At 37.8% G+C, this 19,824-nt stretch overlaps 1 protein-coding gene and 1 long non-coding RNA gene across 14 annotated transcripts in view; one reads left to right on the forward strand and one right to left on the reverse strand.

The window, feature by feature from the left end:
- Positions 1-19,824, forward strand: part of LOC111071441 (guanine nucleotide exchange factor DBS) — a 37,951-nt gene that overhangs the window by 8,151 nt on the left and 9,976 nt on the right. For 8 of the 10 annotated variants that reach the window (XM_022362776.2, XM_022362779.2, XM_022362777.2 and 5 more), the window contains exons 9-10: positions 52-261; positions 7,144-7,314. In XM_022362776.2, coding sequence (XP_022218468.2) covers positions 52-261; positions 7,144-7,314 — 381 coding nt within the window. Of the gene's footprint in view, positions 1-51; positions 262-420; positions 1,264-7,143; positions 7,315-17,080; positions 19,461-19,824 lie in introns of those variants that run through there. The other 2 variants (XM_022362785.2, XM_041594394.1) reach the window with 2 other exon arrangements.
- LOC111071445 lies at positions 5,175-8,730 on the reverse strand. 4 transcript variants are annotated; one of them, XR_002607486.2, is made up of 4 exons: positions 8,103-8,730; positions 6,015-6,290; positions 5,344-5,920; positions 5,175-5,261 (listed from the first exon to the last, which is right to left on the reverse strand). It is a non-coding gene; the product is annotated as an uncharacterized LOC111071445 (long non-coding RNA). The 4 variants fall into 4 exon arrangements; XR_002607487.2 differs by having other exon boundaries at positions 6,015-6,311; XR_005968102.1 differs by lacking the exon at positions 6,015-6,290 and having other exon boundaries at positions 8,103-8,577; positions 8,632-8,728.

The raw sequence follows: 19,824 nt of genomic DNA on the forward strand, positions 1-19,824 counted from the left end.
AGCATTGTCCAGCCAAAATTTTACCAATAACGTTGCATTTCCTTTTTGAAGGCTAATCAGTGGTGCGCCAATGGTGTGGAGTTGTTGGCCTCCCAACGCATCGAAAAATGCTCAGTGTCAGCCGATCTGGCCGAGCAGAGTCTACACGAGATACAAGCTTTCATCGCTTCTGCTTCTGACTTTAAATTATCTAGTCCAAGTGAATTTAAAAAAATTTTCCTCGATAGCACTACTCCTGAGACCAAAGCTCTTGTATCACAGGTGAGGTGAAGCCTTTGTCTATTTGCATGTGCCAGAATTCGCGAGGGGGTTACAACATAGTTTTTGGTTTAAGTATTTAAAGTCTTGTAGTCTAGCACTCAAAAATCTCTTGGCAAAAGGGTTTAAAAAACCGAAATGTTTATCTTTTCGCTTTTTCAGTTCCAGCAGACAGACAGACATGGCTAGGTCGACTGTAATGTCATCAAGAATACAAACATAGTAGCGACTGAGTTCTCTCTTTTGGCGCTTATAATAAAGAAAGGTTATCCTCAGGGATGAAGTTTTTGAAAATCCAGTTTTTCATGTCAATTATATGCATTTTTGTTGTCGATTTGGATTCCTTTCAGCTTTAAATCAGTATACGCATCTATCTATATATGTATATAAACATCTCGAGTCACGGTGTTTGTGGCAGAACTCCTCTCAAACGGCTCGACCGATTCTTATGAAAAGGGTGTAAAATATTGTTCACTTTCCTAGAACCACACACTACCTTTTAATCGCGATTTTAGATTTTTTTTTTACTAAGCAATGCTTTGATTTATTTTTCAGTGTATTTTGTGACATACAGGCTTCGTCTTTGCGTTTTACGTGTTCAGCCAAAAGTCATACTTTTCATTCAAGGCGCTCCGACATTCGAAAAACTGTGATTAATTTATTCCTGTACTGTTGAGAGCAAAATTTACTGTTGTTACGAGTATACCCACGCGCTAGTGCCAGCTCATGTAAAAAGGCCTCTGTTATGTTTAACAGAGATTTATCAATAAACAAATCGGGCTACGACCGCTGTTCGGACGAATTTTTAAGGATGGTTTAAAAAAATTATTATAAAAAAAGGGCACAAGATCAATTTTATTTTGAAAATTTTGTATGGGCAAAACTGAAATGTAGAAATTTTCTAAAAAAGTAACCATGTCCGACTGCCAGTTAGTTTTTGCACTCAAACTCTTAATAACACTAGTCAACACGATTTTTCCTCCAGGAACAAAACGAACTTTTTCTTAAAGATTTGGGGCTTAGAAATGGTTTGATGATAATTTTTTTTTTCTATGGCAGAACTTTTTTTTGAAGAATTTTTGAAAACTGGTATTTTTTTTTTAAGCTTTTTTCAGAGGTAGCGCTTGTTTTTTTCACATAGCTCTAGTATCTTACGTCTGGTTGTAAAGAACTTTGCTATTTTGAAAAGATAATTAAAACAGCTAGAAGTTAAGCCCAAACACTTTGTGATTACAGCTTACCGTCTAGGAAATATAAAGCATTGAAATGCAAAAATTATGATTTTTGTGCGGTATTTTTTACGAAATTTTAAAATTTTTAAAACTCAGGAAAAGTCGAAAAAAATTATATTCTGTGTCTTCAATTTTTTTTTGTATAGGTGCACTAATTTGGCGTCGTTTAAGGTATCGCTCATTAAAATCTATGGAGAGACTTTGGAGCTAAAATTCGTTAACCAAACCTAAAAAATGAAAAAAATGAACAAAAAATACCTTTTTGATGGTTGCGGGCCCAACTGCCAATTGGGAACAAAGCAAACGAAAAAGGGTTGTACATTTGGTACCTGATCGCGATCCCAATTCCCAATTATAATTCGCGGTCTGTTAAAGGTGTTTTTTTCTTTGAGAATGGGCTTATACATTAAACATACAGTTCTCGTCATCAGCTTAGCACATCCCCCATCACCTTCATATAATTGAATTTCTTTTTGTTGTAAACATGCAGCTTCTTTACTGTTATCTATTTTACTTATTTTCTTATGCACTCTCACTGGAAAAATAAAAGCGATAATAACATCCCGTTATATGTTTTTTACTATATTCTTTTATTTTTGATCGAAAAATATGCTTTATTTTTGCGTCATCAGATTAGCACATGCTTATTCTTTTTAATTTATCTTCGGCATTTATACACGTATTGCAACTATATTTTTTGCTAATTAAGTGATCTATTTGGTTTAGTCTGTGGACCAAAATGACTTTTTCTGATAGATTTCGGGATTTAAAATTTTTTTAGTACTTTATATTTTTTTATCGTGTAATTTTTTATTAAAGAATTTTTAAAATCAGGTATTTTTTTCATGGTTTTTTTCAGAGGTAGTGCTTCTATTTTTCACATAACTTGGCAGTTCTGAAAATCTGACAAATGCAGCTATAAATCCATAAATGCAGTCAAAATTCGGGGGAAAATACCGCAAAAAAAATATCAAATTTGAATTGGAAAACTTAATATCTTCCAGACGTTAAGCTGCAGCCACAAAGTGTCTGGGTCGGATATAGCTGCAGTTGTCAGCTTTTCAGAACTGCAACGTTCTATGCAACCAGATATGATATAAGATATTTAAGGTTTGTGAAAAATAGAAGCACTACCTCTAAAAAAAAAACATGTAATATTCCAAATTTCAAAAATTCTTTAAAAACGAGAAGGAACGTGTGAGTCGCTTCTAGGGACGCGACTCTACTTATACCCGTACTCAGTCAGTATATACAATTTTGAGCATATAATTTTTGATTTTTTAAATTTAGAACTTAAAAAAAAACATTTACATTTTTCATCTACATGTACATCTGTATCTACAATGTATATTCGACATCTAACATGTATAATATACATATATGTATCATATAGATTTTACATCTCCTCCGCTAGGGGTTGCTCGCGCACTGAACGCGGAAGAGTGTGCGAGCGAGAAAGAGAATGAATATCGTGTCTCTGGCTGGGCGGCGGGGGAAGCAACTGAAAATTAATTTTTTCATTCTGGCTATAATTATGATCCGATTTGATTCAGATTCGGCCATCTGGTAGATATGGCCATTCTCTACGATACTGCGTTAGTTTTATCGTATCTTTAAAATTGTGCCTGCCACAGATTTTCGTCCTTTGTGTGGGCGGAAGGGGGCGGCGTGAAATTTTGAAATACACTTGTAGCAGTGTGATATCACATGAGTCTGAACACCAAAAACCTGAGATCAAGGCGCTCAAGACGGATAGACAAACATGGCTACATCTCCTCCACTAGAGGGTGCGCGTATACTGCACACGGCAGAGTTTGTGTGAGCGAGAAAGAGAATAAGTAGCGGCTGCAGCTCTGGAATGGGTGGTTTCATTCTAGCTATAATATGATTAGATTCGGCCATCTGTTAGATATGTTTTCTCTATTTTCTCGTATCTTGAAAACTGTGGATGCCACAAATTTTCATTCTGTGGTGGCAAAAGGGGGCGGGGAAATTTTAAAATACACTTGTAACAGTATGAAATCACTTCTGGAAACAAAATTTGGTTGCTCTAGCTCTTATAGTCTCTGAGAACTAGGGGCTCATCACATTTCCTTCTCTGCGTTACACGCATCCAATTCGACCACAAGTCTAATATACCCCTTAACTCTTTGACACTGCTGACACACACCGTTCATACGACGCTCTCCAATATCCGATAATATCTGATAAACTTGGGGCTTTAAATACTTTAAACTACGCCGAATTAATGCACCTTACACTAAAAAGACAGAATATAACTTTTTTTTGACTTCTCATGAATATTTAAAATCAAAATTTGAAAAAAATAACGCACAAACCTGATTTATTTTTTATTTCATACCTTAATATTTCCCAGATGGTAAGCTGAATCTTCAAAGTGTTCAGATCCACTTAATAGCTACTTTTATGTATAACTGTTCAGAATGGCAAAGTTTATTACAGCCAGCTGTAAGATACTTAAGTTATGTGAAAAAATAGGCGCTACCTCAAAAAAAATCAACAGGAAAACCACTTTAGCTCTTTAAAAAAAAATTCTGCCATACAAAACTAAAAAAAACTCATGGGAAAAAGCCTTAAGAGTTAAAAAAAGGATTTTTAAATAACAATTTGCTATCTAAAGAACGGTTGTTGTGTTTGTCTTGTCTCAATTAGTAAGGATATGTATCAGTCTTTTCTCAGCTCCCCATGGTTTTTCTTTGTTTACTTTAAAGATTTTTTTTTGAACAAAAAAATAAAACTCATAAGATAATCATAATTTTTTTGTTTTGCTCAATTATAATTTGTATGGATAAATTTTAATACATAATAGTTATTATCAATGAAGATTATCCTTAAAAATCAAATACAATTTTTCTTGTTTAATTTTTAAAATATAACTTATAATGATTACGGTCCCTGCTTTAAAAATGTATTAAAAATAAATAAAATTACCTACAAATACAGACCAAAACCAAAAATTATTGATTATTTTGGCAACTCTTTTCGGCTGAAGCCCCACTGTGCGACGGCGAGTCAGAAAAGGAAAATATCGGTAGCAGCGTAATGCGGTTGCGTAAACTAGTTCTATATCATATATATTGACTACCATTCTCATAAGAAAATAAATAATTATGAAAGCTTTGTACGATCATGCAACTACTATCTATGATTGGTCTGAGATGCTGCAATTCGTCATTCGGTTTACTTAGATTAAATCATTTCATGAGTGTCCACGGCAATTTCTTCTGTCCCATTTAAAGAAAGAAGTGGCTCTAAAGCTGTTCAACCAGTTCTTTACAACAAGTTACTGAACTAGACTGTGCCAGAATTTGTTTTTTTTTTGCGTTCTTATTTGATTCTGGTAGAAGGTAACTTGATTTTTTGACCAGATGATTGAAACGCACAATATAAGCATATATTGTTGATTAGCATCCAAGTCGATATATGTAGCCATATCCTTCCGCTTTGAAGCCTGGTGTTGACCGCTCGTACTACATATATGTATGTACATATGTATAAATCGAAAAAAAGAAGATACAATTTTGGTAAAGAATGGATCAAGGAACAGTTTTTTCTGCAGCGGATACAATTTATGCATTTTATTTAATTAAATACATTAAAAATTAAATTACATAATAATAATAAATAATTCAATAAATAACTTCAATCAAATAGATTCAGATAGTCCCACTTGTTGCATTGCTATGCCGTCAAACTTGTTTCTTTAAATGGTATTTAAAAGACTTGTTATCTACTCTTCAAACTGGTTTCCTGTAACAAAATGTATAATGTGAAGAAATTACTTAATCGCATCTTATTACATATAAAGGATTTTAAAATTATTTCTACGCACCCTCGCAGTCTTTCTGTTAGGTAATATCCTGGTGAGGCATGTCGGGTTGTACAGCTGTTTAGAAATGCAAATTGCCAATATTGTGCGACTTCTCAGTCATGAGTCGACAAGGCCCCGCTTGCACCCGAAGAAAAAGAAAATCGGGTTTCTCTCTTTTTTATTCCAGAAAGGCCTGTCCAAGTATGCATGAAATGGGTCATACAAACCCGTTTCGTGTATACCATTTATTCAGCTGTATGCACATTAAACCTGACCCATTTTTTCAAGTTCTCTAGGCTGCTTTCTAAGCATGCTTTATCAGTTTGAAAAATCGACGTCCAGATGGGGTGGAAATTCAGATTGATTTAAAAAACTTAGTAAAAACATTATACATATGTATATTTGTATGACAATATGAACATGCACATATTTTCATTAAAATTTGGTTTCGCCGGAAAATCATTCGCAATCACCGCCAAAACAAGCATGTTCATCGATGGAAGCTTCCAAAGAGGTGGAGGTCAACGGAAATATTTTTCACAACTGGTGGTTATGCAACCTAAAGAGGTTATCGAAGTTCAATACCGCGTCGACCATCCTGCCAAAATAACAGAAACAGCAAAATAAATTAAACTCAATAAACGTATTCGAACGGTTAAAAGAAAATTTTTAGTGGGAAAATGTTAAATTACATTGTTTGACTGGACTTTCCGTAAAGGTTGAATTGTTGAAAACTGGTCACCTCAGTGCAATGCCAGTATCGTGTAACACTGAAGCTTGTGCCTTCGGCAAGTTGAAGATGCGCTCAAGCATTTTCGATAAAAGCCCGACTCAGGTGAAAGCGAAAGTGGATGCGAATATAGACAAAGTAGGGTTGCCTTGCCGCAATTACGTAAAATGTCAAACGGCATGACCCCGCAACTTGACTGCAAATTCCCATTTAAAAAGCGTTGTCCAATAATGGGGTCCTAGACAAATTGAAAAGGAAACTGGAAATATATCAACGTAGTTGCTAGTAAGTTACCTGCTGAAATAATTATTTATCAGAAACTGATAAATAAATCGTCATAATTTTAGAGTTTTGGAAAAATTATATAAGCATTAGGAACACGACTAAAACTTTTAATTGCGAATCACTAGTTGCTTTGCTACAGTTTTTGCCAAATATCCCAATAATGTATGTTATATATGTATATTTAAGAGCATGACAGCCAACCTCTATCTGTGACAAGTGTTAGCGAGGTCCCATGAAAGCTAAGAGGCGCTTGTACAATAAAAAGGTACAGATGGTCAATTAGCTTTTTCAGTCTGGCTGATCCATAACTTACCTATGTAGAATCTGTGAAAATTTTTTTGAGTGAGCACCGGACGCTTATACTCAAAAAGAAAACTATATGTATGTACATATATCGTGGGTTTATTTTGTTGGTCTATTTTATTAGGTGTACCTATAATTATCCATATCGAATCAATTTGTAAGACCAAATGTTGTACTTTTGTTAAAAATTAAATATAAAATTATAACGTATAGTGAAATTGCCCATAAAAAGTTATTTATCGACAACCAAAATTAAAAAAAATAGAATAATAGGCAAAAATTCACCGCCAATAATGTTCAACATTGACAATGGATTTTTTGTCTAGGTGGCACGTTCCATGAAAATGCTTACATGTATATTGTTTTATTTGGGACCACTTCAAAGAAAATTTTGTCCACCATTTGCCACATCGCTTTAAATACGTTGAAAAGCATAAAATAGTCTTTATCTATGAATTTATTTGCGGCATATTTTATTTAAGTTTATAAACTATATTCTTTAGGTGCTGCAGAGAATTGATGATGTGTCTTTGATGTGCGACAAGCGTATTGCCAGTCTCAAGAAATTGGCGCTGAAACCCCCGCGACCTGTGCAACAAGTTACACCGGAGCCTGCTGTTCCTCTTCAACCTCCCGGGGGGGCACCACACCTACTCCGCCGTAAGCACAATAAGGTAAGTACCAGAATTGAAGCTTGTATTGAAATTAATACATACATATATACTAAATACTTATATACATAAGTATGAATATATGTGTTTAGCTTTAATCCAAATTCGGCTAAATGTCTTCTATTCGTTCATTTTTTTATATTTATGAATGATAATTGAGCATATAGTACACACATTGAAAGTACTACGAGTATTTTACAGAGGGTATGTAAAAATCGAGCTTGCATTTTGTTTAAAGTGAAACTTCCAGGGTAGCCACTTTAGAGATTTTCTTTTGTGTTGCACAGTGGTGGTACATGTTTCAAGTTCATTGTGCGAATTTCACACACTGATCTTTTTATCTACTTATACAAAAGATTCGGCCTGGCGGCTATGAGCAATTGTTTCGTTGCACTAAATTGGTTTAACAAAAGCTCAGGGCGAAACAAAGCCAAGTCGCTTGGCTCTGCATGATAAGAAAACTGTACAAACAATTTCACTTTTGCGCTATTCGGAGGTCGACTCGACTCGACTCAACTCGACCCAGAGCCCGAGTCTACAAAAGCTTTAGGGTCTGGATGGGTACTTGCAACCGCCAGCAGCAATCCGCGGTTGTTTAATAACCCGCTGCGTCGTGGCGCTACATTTTGTTTACGTACAAATCATGGTTGAATGGAACCGTTGCTTGTATTTAGCATTACGATCGTTTTAATGACACCAACAGCCATTTAAAGGCATTTCCTTTCATAACAGCATACACATCTACTAGAAGCCCAAGAGCTTGGCGGTCAATGATGTGGTCATTGACTTACATTTACATAAGCGAATCCAACTCCAGTCGAGACGCATACGAGTACAAACAAGTGTGCACTATAAAACCCGGGAAACGTCGTTCTCAGTTGTGACTTACACCTTCGGTATTCTTAGGTGCCTTCCCATATATGTATATGATCACACGTTCTGATGATATGAAATGAGCACGTACGCGAGAGTCAGATACATACATAAATTCATTCGATAACGGCAGCAACAATCTAAACTAATATTATTACATGCTCCAACTGTTTAAACCGTTGGGTTTTCTTTCCGGAGAGCGGAATTTAATTTGCGCTAGTTTCAGTGTCCTCCACGCTATTGACAGACATATCTGAATACTGATTGGATAGACTTATATTTGCCGGTTTACTTGGCCAGGAGCGTTTATAAAAAATGCATGCAGATTTTGTACTCTTTTTCTAAGTCTGTGTCACTCTCGGCGCCAACATGCAACAAATGTACTTTTCACGACTGTCATGAAATAAATGATTAATGAGGCTACCATCATACTTGGCGCATTAACACCTTTTTCTGAACTTATGGGTGGATGATTAATGTTTGAACCAATTTATTTCCGCTTTTTGTTGTGTGTGATTCGCAAACGTATGTAAAGGTTGATATGGAAGCGACACGTTCTGACCAGCATACTACGCACATGTTGTTTGTTTAATTTTCAGAGCTTTCTACTCGAAACGTTTCGAAAATTTCAAAAGTCTGCTTTGAAAAGCATTTCACTCGTACACAACCATTGCACATACACTGTAATTTGTACACCTATTAATCAAGCAAAAAATCGAAAGTCAGTGATATTATGCTACTATCAGGTGCTTATATTGATTACACTCAGCAAATGCATTAATGAAACAAGAAATTACGATACAAGTACCATCTACCACCTTTTACCGCATGTTTTCACCACCTGCAAGATACGGGAATCATATCACTGCCTAATCATTTAATGAAAGTTACTCCCGTCACAGAAAGCAACTGCAACTGATACTTCTTCAAATGTATTTATTTTCAGCTTAACCATAATTATAAAATGAATTCGTATTTCTAGGCTTGTCAACGATCCGATCGTTGTAGCTCTTTCACTTTCACATATTTATGCATAAACTATTGTAATTATTATTATAACATTTTTGGTCTCCTGCACGGCAAGTACTGGTGATGGTTGTTTTCATTTGATGTTCGAAATTTTGATATTGTTAAAGCTGCGCACGTAAGACTGAGCAAGTGCAGTAAAAGCAACATAACCACAACCACAAGTACAAGTACAGTAAGTCGCACTCTCTAATTTAACGCATACGGGTAAATCGGAGGTCACACTGCGTGCCTTGTTCGTGATTTCCCTCTCATACGAGCATAACAGTATTTCTTGTCTGTGGACAGATATACTATTCTCTTTGCATTACATACGCGTACGTGAGAAAATCGATCGTTCTGAAAATGGTTTATTATGGATTATCCCCTTGCAGATGCATCGTCCCCATCTTTCTATACCCTCAAGCCTGAAGCTGTACTAGGCATATGATGGTCGACGAGCCCAAGTCAGCTTTCATGCCATGCCAACACGTGCAGCAAGTGCAGCACGTCAATGTGCAGCAAGTTTTATCCTTCATTTGACTGGCAGGCGTCTGGAAAAGACAATGCCCGAGAAAGCAAAAACAAAATACTGACGTGTCTGAACGCAGCTGAGTGATCGATTCTGGCGCACAAAAATCCATTAAAAAAATATACGCAATGCAAAAAGATTGGCAAAAAGATCTCTGCTACCGAGAATCATAATACATCAGCTCCATATACTTAATCTCGTAAGATATAGTAGTCAACATATACGTATATGAATATTAGCAGGCTTAGTAAATTCTAAGCTTAGTTATACTGGACTAAAATGTACACATACTGTGAACATACGATTTGCCAAACTTGTTCCACATATAAAAAAAGGCTGCACAAAAAAGCTTTTGGCTGCACTATAAATATTCTTTTAAATACTTACTTAGTATACGCAGAAAATAGTGAGCCTTTGAGAATTCAGTCGTGAGGATCATTTACTACTTCAGCTACTTCAGTAGCTCTACAAATGTGTAAAATACTTTTAAACGGTTCTTTTCTCAAGTAATACATTTTGCTTTGCCATGGCAAACGCCATGGCCATGCCATCAAGATCAAATCAGACAAGAAAAGAAAGCTGCGTTGACGACCAATTAACCTTTCAGCCAAATATATGTCGCGTGTCTTTGGCCAGGCTGCCCAGATATGTATTTTCACGTCGCATATGATATGAGCATGACCTTACGACTGACTACCGAAACTAACTTTTTGTATTACTGCTTTGCTGTTTTTACAGATGAACTTCCACAGAACCTCCACGCATGAAAACTCTTAGCTATGGCTTATACGAGTATACTCTTTTAATATTGATACAATTTAAATAGTTAAATAGTACTTGATGTTACAAAACAAATATCTGTACGTTAAAAACTTATGCCCAATTGTATGAGGCCTTTTTTTTTAAGAGTGTGGAAGGGCATTTATTTTTCCCAAAAATCCGTTTTGTTTTGTTTTCAATTAAAATAAACTTCCTCTAAGAGGTTTGTGGGTATCCTAAATGAATTATCTATTGGGTTTTTCTAAAATTGTTGGCAAAAAGCTCGGCTACAAAGACCAACGTGGCTACTGTAGATCCCAATACCAAGACGAGTATAATTCCCGCAAAGTTCGACATCCCCAGCCGGACTGGGCCAATATCCTCTTGGCTCCTCGACATGGTGCTCTCCACCTGTTGTTGTTTCTGAACGTTGAGATTGTCAGCGACTACACGGTACTCCCAGTATTTGTCGAATCCGGACGAATGCCAACTATAAATTAGCGTATTGAACTGCTCAAGTAATGGCCACAGTCTGGGAACGAAGGCCACCGTATATTGGTAGTAGAGGTCCTCCTGCATGATTACCATTTGGTCGATAGCTTCTGGTAATAAGTAGTCCCCAATGGCAAAGTGACCTGGAAACAGGACATCAACATTATATGATATAATATAAATGATCAAAATATCTAAGATACCGAAGGGAAGACGTTCAACAGTGAAGCCCAGTCGCACTTGAGTCCCTTGTGCCAATCGGAGCAGCTGCTCATCGCTGTAGATGTGAAAATTGCTTAAGAGATCTTGCACCAAAGGCTGCGAAAAATTAATGTCTCGTAGCATAGCAATTACATGAAATACAACTTACTTCATCAGAACCACGGATAGCTGAAACCCATGCCTCCGAGTTAGCGGCCCACTGCAATCGCTGATTGCGCAACCGTGGCACTGTGTCCGCCGCCTCAGACATACTTGGTATAGTCAATATACTGGCCAGACCGCCACCATAAATGCTGGTTATGATTAGATCGTTGAGAAAACAGGCAAAGAGCAACACACGGACAGTTACAGAAGACGTTTTGCTGTTTCCTGATTGCGATATGAAAAGCTTAAAGGCCGTAGCCAGGCCCAGCATTGAACAGCACCACCAGCCCTCACGGGCGCTTACCGGGACGTACAGTTCTTGCTCGCTTCTGTAGGCCAGCACTAACCAAAAGGTCTCCAAACAGAGGTAAACCAGGACCGCAGCCCAGAGGTTTGCTTGGAACGGCTGTAGGGGAAGGGACCAGCTCGCTAGTCTCAAAGGTGCTGGGACCAGGCAAGTTATTCCGGATCTCACGAGATACATTGATAGATCTAAATATGTGTATCCCTCATACCACGAATACATTGCGCCAATGCAAATATCTGCTTTGTGATTAATAATCATGCCCATGGCGCCATCCCCAGACATATTTTGGTAAACGGTGCCCCAATCGTCGGCGTCAGCTGTTAAAAAGGAAGAGGTTCACCTCAGTGTACTCCCGGATGCCATTAGGACTTGAGTTAACAAGTACAAGACTACTTACATGTGTCAATTTGCACTGTACAATTGAACTTTGCACAAAAGTTGAGAACAACACGTGCTTCCGTGCCATCAATGTAGACATTACCCAAGCCCGAATCTTGCGCCACGCCTATATCACGTGTGTTGCTAGTCTCTGTGTTCTGTAGAATGAAAACAGATACCTTAAGTTTTCTACTGCGATGAGATGCAAATAGCTTACATATTTTATAACCGTATAGGGCCTGTAGTCAAAGCCGGCGATGATTACCTCACGGCCGTGCAAGTCTTTTAGCTTATTCGGAAACAAAGAATTCCTTAGCTGAAATCGTTGCTCAGCGGCATAGTATCGATCTAATAGTTTTAACTGTGACGGCTTATCCGCCCTAGTGCCCACATATTTGTTGGTCTTCATTTCAAAGACGGTCCCAGATGCATGGTTCTGAACAATAAATAGAATGTTTGGCTGATCTGAAGATATTCAGTGGCGAGTATTGAACAGTGCTTCCGTGGATGGTATTTTAAATATTACCCTCAAAGAAAAAGTTTTCACAGCAATCCTCGTTCAGCTCATCCGCCACGTGCGAGAAAACGAACCTGTTGTGCAAAGAGCGCCATATAGAATACATGGATGCATTTGTGAAAGCTTCCACAAAACGGGATATGTCCTTTCCAAATACCATAAATGTCTGCATTTAAGAAAATCAATTGTGAATAGTAAATTCTTGAACCAATTGGAAAACCGTACCTCACAGTGTGTCACCTCAATAGATATCATAAGCTTGAGCAGAAGATCATCATATGGCAAGTTATTCTCCTTTAGCTGTTTTCTCCTTGGCTGTACGTCAACAACATCTTCGGCGAAACTTCCCTTCAGATTATTCATATTAATAACCACGAAGCTGGCATAACCTGCTACAGAGGCATGTGGCTGGAACTCAAAGTTCCTATTCCAGAATAGGCATATGGTACTCCCATTCAAATAGGTTCCTACTTTATAAGACATTGGTTCCTCAAAGTGTGGCCCTGTTCGCAATATAAGTACTTACTTATGGAATTAAGAACTAGCGACCAACTCTGCTGCACAAATAACATTTTCCTTTTGAACATTCGGTGGTTAGCAGTCGAGCGATTTATTTGAACCCAAATTGAGCTGAACTTTCAATAGCTTTGACCGTTTGTGATTTTGTTTGTTTGTTCATCAATTGAACAAATTGATGTAAACGGTAGTCTATTCTCAATTACTAACGCTCACGTGGTTTTGGTTGGTTTTCGAAGGGTAGATAAACTCGGTTCACATTCTGCCTTTTATTTTTATAGGGTAACATCATTAACATCTGTTATTGTAATGTTTTCTTTAACTTTACTTTAAAGTTAAATCGAACGAATGAGGCAAAAACTTCTTAGGGCTATAAAGCAATTGAAAGCTTCTTTTAAAGACGAATGTAGGGCTGTCGCAGCTCTAATTCCCATACAAAATCCAAATTTTGACGTTTTTCATTCGAGGTAACGTCACTGTAATCAATGTAATCTGGTCCGTTACGCAAATACAGGCCTTAAGCTTAGATAAAGGAATATTCAAAACAAAAATATATTTTTTTTTAAAGTCAAGTCAAAGTTTAACGTGATGGAACGTGTGAGTCGCTTCTGTGGACGCGACTCTACTTTTATACCGGTACTCAGTCAGTATATACATTTTTGAGCTTATGATTTTTTAGAATTTTAGAATTAAGACAACAATTTTACATTTTTTTGCTACATTTGTTATCCACATCTACAATGTATATTCTACATCTAACATGTATATTCTACATGTACCATTTAGATTCTACATCATCTCCGCTAGAGGCCGCTCGCGTACATTACGAAGCAGAGTGTGCGAGCGAGAAAGAGAATGGGTTGCGGGTCTCTTGCTGGAGGAGGCGGGGGAAGCAAATGAAAATTAATTTCTTCATTCTGGCTATAATTATGATCCGATCTGATTCAGATTCGGCAATCTGGTAGATATGGCCATTCTCTACGATACTGCGTTTTTAGTTATCGTATCTTTAAAATTGTGGCTGCCACAGATTTTCGTCCTTTCTGGGGGCGGAAAGGGGCGGGAAAATTTTTAAATACACCTGTAGCAGTGTGGTATCACATGAGTCTGGAAACCAAATTTGATTGCCGTAGCTCTTATAGTCTCTGAGATCTAGGCGCTCATAAAGCCGGACAGATGGACATGGCTATATCGACTCGGCTATTGATGCTGATCAAGAATATATATACTTTATGGGGTAAGAAACATTTCCTTCTCTGCGTTGCACACATCCACTTTTACCACAAATACAATATTCCCCTTAACTCTTTTTGAGTACGGGTATAAAAATAAGTAATGAGGCTATAATTTTAAGGGATATTTCAGGGGATAGGGTATGATACAGACTGCTAAAATTAAGACGTACAAAACTGATTAATGTATGTCTGTCCGTCCTGATGAGCGCCTAGATCTCAGATATTCTAAGGGCTAGAGAAACCAAATTTTGTTTCCAGACTCATGTGATATCACACTGCTACAAGTGTATTTCAAAATTTTTCCCTGCCGCCTTCCGCCCCCACAACGGACGAAACTCTGTGTTCACAAAGTGTTCAGGTACATTTCATAGCTGCACTTATCAGCTTTTCAGAATGGCAAAGTTATTACAACCAGATATAATGCACTAAATCTATCAGAAAAAGTTGGTTTGATTCGAAGCGTACATGAAAATTTAAATTTTGTCAAGTAGTATAATCAGAGAACTTGAAGAAAGATACAGAAAGTTCGAGGTTCAGATCGATTATTTAAATAGCAAGTGTAAAGTTTTGCTGCATACAGCTCAGTGAAAGTTCGTAAAGAGATACATATGTAACTTAAAACTACCATGAAAGTTTGACTACCAATTAATCTAAACAATATCTTTCCAACTAGGTGCGACCATTATCCTGCACACACGTCTGCGTTCTCAATTTCGATACTAGCTTTATATCTAAATATATATATATATACGATGTGAAAAATGTGTTTAAAATCTTACAGAGCTATGAGAAAATTATGAAAGATTGTTTGAGTTATATTCTGAAGAAAAAAATTTTTTGAGCATTCGATGAGCATTCCCATGTGTACGTACTTTGAACTCCATTTTTCCACACTTTAAAACTGATTTCCCATCACCATGTCATAGTTCTCACATTTTAAGCTAGTACTAGTACTTATTTGTTGTGATATTTGTCAAAAATGAGAGAAAGTGTAACGCCTTTTTAATTGGATCTGGAATAGGCTTACGAAGGTACCAATTGAAGCACAGTCAGTTGATGCTTTGGACTCTCGGATCGAAGCAGTTGCAATGCCGCATTAGGTTTTCCGCTTTAAGTCTTTCGTCGGGGCTTTGGTGTCACTCCCCAAACAATTCACATGCGGCAAAGGTTGGGTTTGTGTAGACGATAAAATCAAAAACTTAATTTTGTGAGGCTGAATTCCCGCAGACTTGCCTCACATACAACTTTATACACGCATGTTTGTTACGCGGTAATTTCTCTTGTCGCGTTTTGTTTAATTTAATTAATGAAAATATGATTTTTTCAGTTTCATTGTTTTTGACGAAGTTTCTCTTTCAATTGAACTTTCTTTTGGACTATATTTTCCAGTGTACGCTGCTGCTGCTGCTGCTATTTGTGTTATATTATTGCATTCCTTTTTTAAGACCTTGAGACGTTTGTTCATGAAAATATACTCTTTAAAGGATATATTTTTTACTAAAACATTCAATATGGGCTTAAACACAATAAGAAGGAAATCTTTTAAACTCTAGCTATTAACAAGTCCATCTTATTTTTTTGTCTTTATTATCTTGAAATCTCATTCTCAGCTTTAAAGCTATATACATATATTATACATATATATATAGTTAATTATGTAGCCGACGGGGTCGAGCCGTCACTTAATATCAAAGCAAGGTGGCAGGTGGCAAAATGAACTGGAAAGAGCAAGAATCGAGGGAGATTACGGCCAAGAAACGGTTAGCCGTGGTACAGTGGGTAAAATTCTCGATGGGTTGAATTTAGTCTTTTCGATATTTATAGAGCTGAGGTAACTTATGTTTACTTTTAATTCAAGAGTAATATGAAAGCAGTTGTTTGTGTGTTTATTATGTGTATTTTTGGGAAGTATATACCAATGTAGAACTTGAACTTTAATTTGTAAGTATTGTTTTGTGGTGTGTATCTTGTATTGTCCAAAAGTCAAAGAATGTCCAGTCTAGTCTATGATTCGACGATATTACTTTTTATAAGCGAACTCAACTCACGAACTTGATTACTCACAACATGTTGCATCAAACTCGCTGCAGTTCTCTTCAAACCCGAAGGTCATACGATCCCAGCAACATGTGGACGATAGTTGTTGCCAACGATAAGCAACATTATGAATACCCTTGGGAAAAAAAGCATATTCGTGAGATGTTTGTCATCTCGGGGGCCCAATGATAATAAAATGTCACTGAAAACTCTATAGTTTTTGACTCAAGAGGTTTTCCAAATCCCCCAAAAAATCCATTGGTGACTCAACAGAGTTGTAGCATTTCAAAATAATATTCTTAAAATTAAAAATTCCGAAAATATTTAATTTACTAAAAAATCTAGGTGGCAATTTGGTAGCTCAAAACGGTTCCATACGCTGAATGACAAATCTACTGGAGTTTCTACTATAGGTTTCGATATTAAATTGTGCTGATGTGCTGAATCTTCTGTGGCAACTAAAATTCTACCTCAGTTGAAATTCGGCTGGAATTTCAAACTGTCGCATTCTCGTATTAAATGGATTTCAACAATATTTATTGAGAAGCAGCTTGGAAAACATAATTTTATAATAAATAGGGTTTAAAAACGTCCATACTCAAAAATAGCTATTACTGAAACCGGTTTACCAGCAACATAACATGGCGTGGCCGTCGGGTGAGACAGTGGAATGGAAGCACTGTGGATTTTTCTGCATCAATCTTTTTCGGGCCGCGGACAACGAAAGTAGTTGATTAATCCTACAAAACTATACATACTGATATTTTCGCAAGAAAATAAAAGAAAACCTACTTACGAACATAAATCAACAAAATCGCGGTGAACAAAAAAAAAGAACGGATATAGATCAGCGAAAAAACAGCTTTTGAGTGACAGTGGCCCTAATATGTATATTTATTATGACTTGTATTTTTGCAAAAGTCCTAAAGTTAGCTCAAGTATGTTCGAGCGCGACTGTAGTCTCCAGAGTCCGTAATCCGTAATCACAAAAGAATCTATTGATAATCATAATAAAAACAGCGCAACACAACTACATTATCATGTGTTCACTGAACAGTCTAAAGAGTTTCAGATGTGTAGTGAAGTTTTATAAAATAAATATACTCGTCTGGAGTTTGTGTTAATGATTATGTACATACTGTGCAATATACATCCCCTGTGAGCAGGCAACAACTAAAAGTATTATTTTTGAAAAGTGTTCGATAAAAATGCCCATTGGCAAATTGCCTTTTTCCTTACCGCCAAAGCCGTTTGCCGGCGAAATATGCGGGCAGGACAGCACGATTGACTCACGAATGTCTAACAGTGGCATCGCCGAAATACCTAAAATGGAGTTACTAAAGGTTAACTATGTGCATCAGTGCAAGCGGGCTATAATGCACAAGTCGAATGAGTCCCCACAGGCTCTCCGGATGAACAATCCCGCTCGATTTGGTGGATATCGCAGACAACCGCCTCAATTAAGTACCGAAGCTCAGATGAGCCTGTCTGGACGATCGTACTGCTTATCACCTAAGAGCGTGCCGGACCCAAAGCCCTCTCTACCACCACCTACAATAGAGTCGTGGCAGCTACTCTTGAAACCAGGCCACAAGCGCACATCTCCGCCTAGGGTCCATACTCAGAAAAATACTCAGACAACTCTGCCGAATGAATCAGAATGTGCTCTGTCGCATTGTTGCTCATGTGCTGACTCGCACTCTGACAGCACAGAGGTCAATACTATCGTAGATGATTGTAAGAAATCGCAGAGCTGGAACTACCTCAGGAATAAACGCGACTTACAGCGCGTGGCTGGAGGCGTCAAATCACGGGCAGATCGTATCGCGCGCATCGAAAACAGAGAGTGCGATTCTCGTCTAAAATCGCGGCCCCAAATATCGAACACGTTGACGAATCACGATGTAAATCAGACTGCACCAAAATGGATGTTTCAGAAAACCGAAGTCGACAGTGGGAGCAGTTCAATATTGGTTGAAGAGAAGGAGTCTCCACGCATTCAGCAAAAAGTCAAGTTGGAGCGTGTTCACATTCGAAAGAAGCGACAGCCACTACTTGTCGTTAACCACATAGAGGCTAAAAAACCCCAGAGTGGCAACAAATTACAGGTTTCGAACAACAATTCTGAACTTTCAACATGCAGCTTTGCGCACTGTTCGCTCTCCCGGCATGATGGGGGTCCAAATAATATAACCGTTAATGGAGAGAAGCGTTTTTCTTTTGAGAGCTGCTCTGACTCTGGTGTATCTTTCTCTAATGACAATAGCCATGAACGGACTAAACAGACGAATATCCGCCAGAATAAAGAGTGTGTGGGCTGCAAAAAGGGTCTTGAAAAGCAAAGCCAGATCAAAGAATACGATCAAACAACTGCCGCCCAGTCAGATGAAGTCGCCTGCTGATCACAACGATGTCCAAAACTTTGCCAAGAAGAATCTCACCAAGGCCACTACCAATGAGCTGCTGAAAGCTGCTACAGTACATGCAAAGCAATGTAATATTGAAAAAGAACGAAACATAAACGGTCTTGTTGTAAAGCTAGCGGACACTAAGTCCACAATCGTATCTATCGACGACAGTTGGGTCCGGGAGTCCAGCCTAGATCCCTATGATGACTACATAGAAACCGAGTCTCAGACGTTTTCAAAAGCTGCCGGCTTTTTGAATCAATCATTTTTCGAACCGATCAAAATGGACAACTTGAAAATGATTGTAAACTGCAGCAGCGATAGTGATAAGTTTAAGGAAACTCCCAGAAGTCATTCTGTAGCCCTGTCATCAAGCATCTCAACGTCTTCCTCCGGCTGCGGTGAGGAATGCTATTTTGACATTAGCTCACAGTGTGACTCAGAACACGATTGTTGCCAATGCAATCACTCCAAATCAGCGAACTTCCTTTTGAATGACTGCTGCAATGCAGTCGGCGGTGTTTTCTGGAACAATGCATACAACGAATCTTCGACGGACGTTGCGGCTAGCTGTTGCTGCAGCATATCCAGCTGCGACGAGGATGACTGCTCCTACTACGATGGGGATTTCAGCACAGACATAGCGTACATGAAAACTTGGCGCGAGGGCCAACTGGCACACACTGCCAAAGAGCTCATACGAAACAAAAAATTACTGCTTAAGGTAGGAAGCGAATATGGTACTATGTATGCAGACCTAATAATTATTGTGTCTAATAAGGCGGAAGTTGCGCTGGGCATAAAGCTTTATGCTTCCGCTTGCCTGCTGAATTTTCCCATAGATCATACGGAAAACTAGGTCTATTCATGCCAGGTGTTCGTAGATTACAAGGCCATATCGCATTCGTGCATGTCCCCGCCTGTTTGGATCTCGCAGACTGTATGAATATGAGCTTTTGTGATGCATATCCTGTAGTATCTGCGTATCTGCAATTTTAAAGATATAGAACTTCGCTTTGACTGAATAGGTATGTTGCCAACATGTTAACGCTCCCAATGTATTCAAAATCAACGCGATCGAGTGTTTG

Source organism: Drosophila obscura, unplaced genomic scaffold (genome assembly GCF_018151105.1).
Source record: "Drosophila obscura isolate BZ-5 IFL unplaced genomic scaffold, ASM1815110v1 contig_25, whole genome shotgun sequence".
Classification (NCBI taxonomy): Eukaryota; Metazoa; Arthropoda; class Insecta; order Diptera; family Drosophilidae; genus Drosophila; species Drosophila obscura.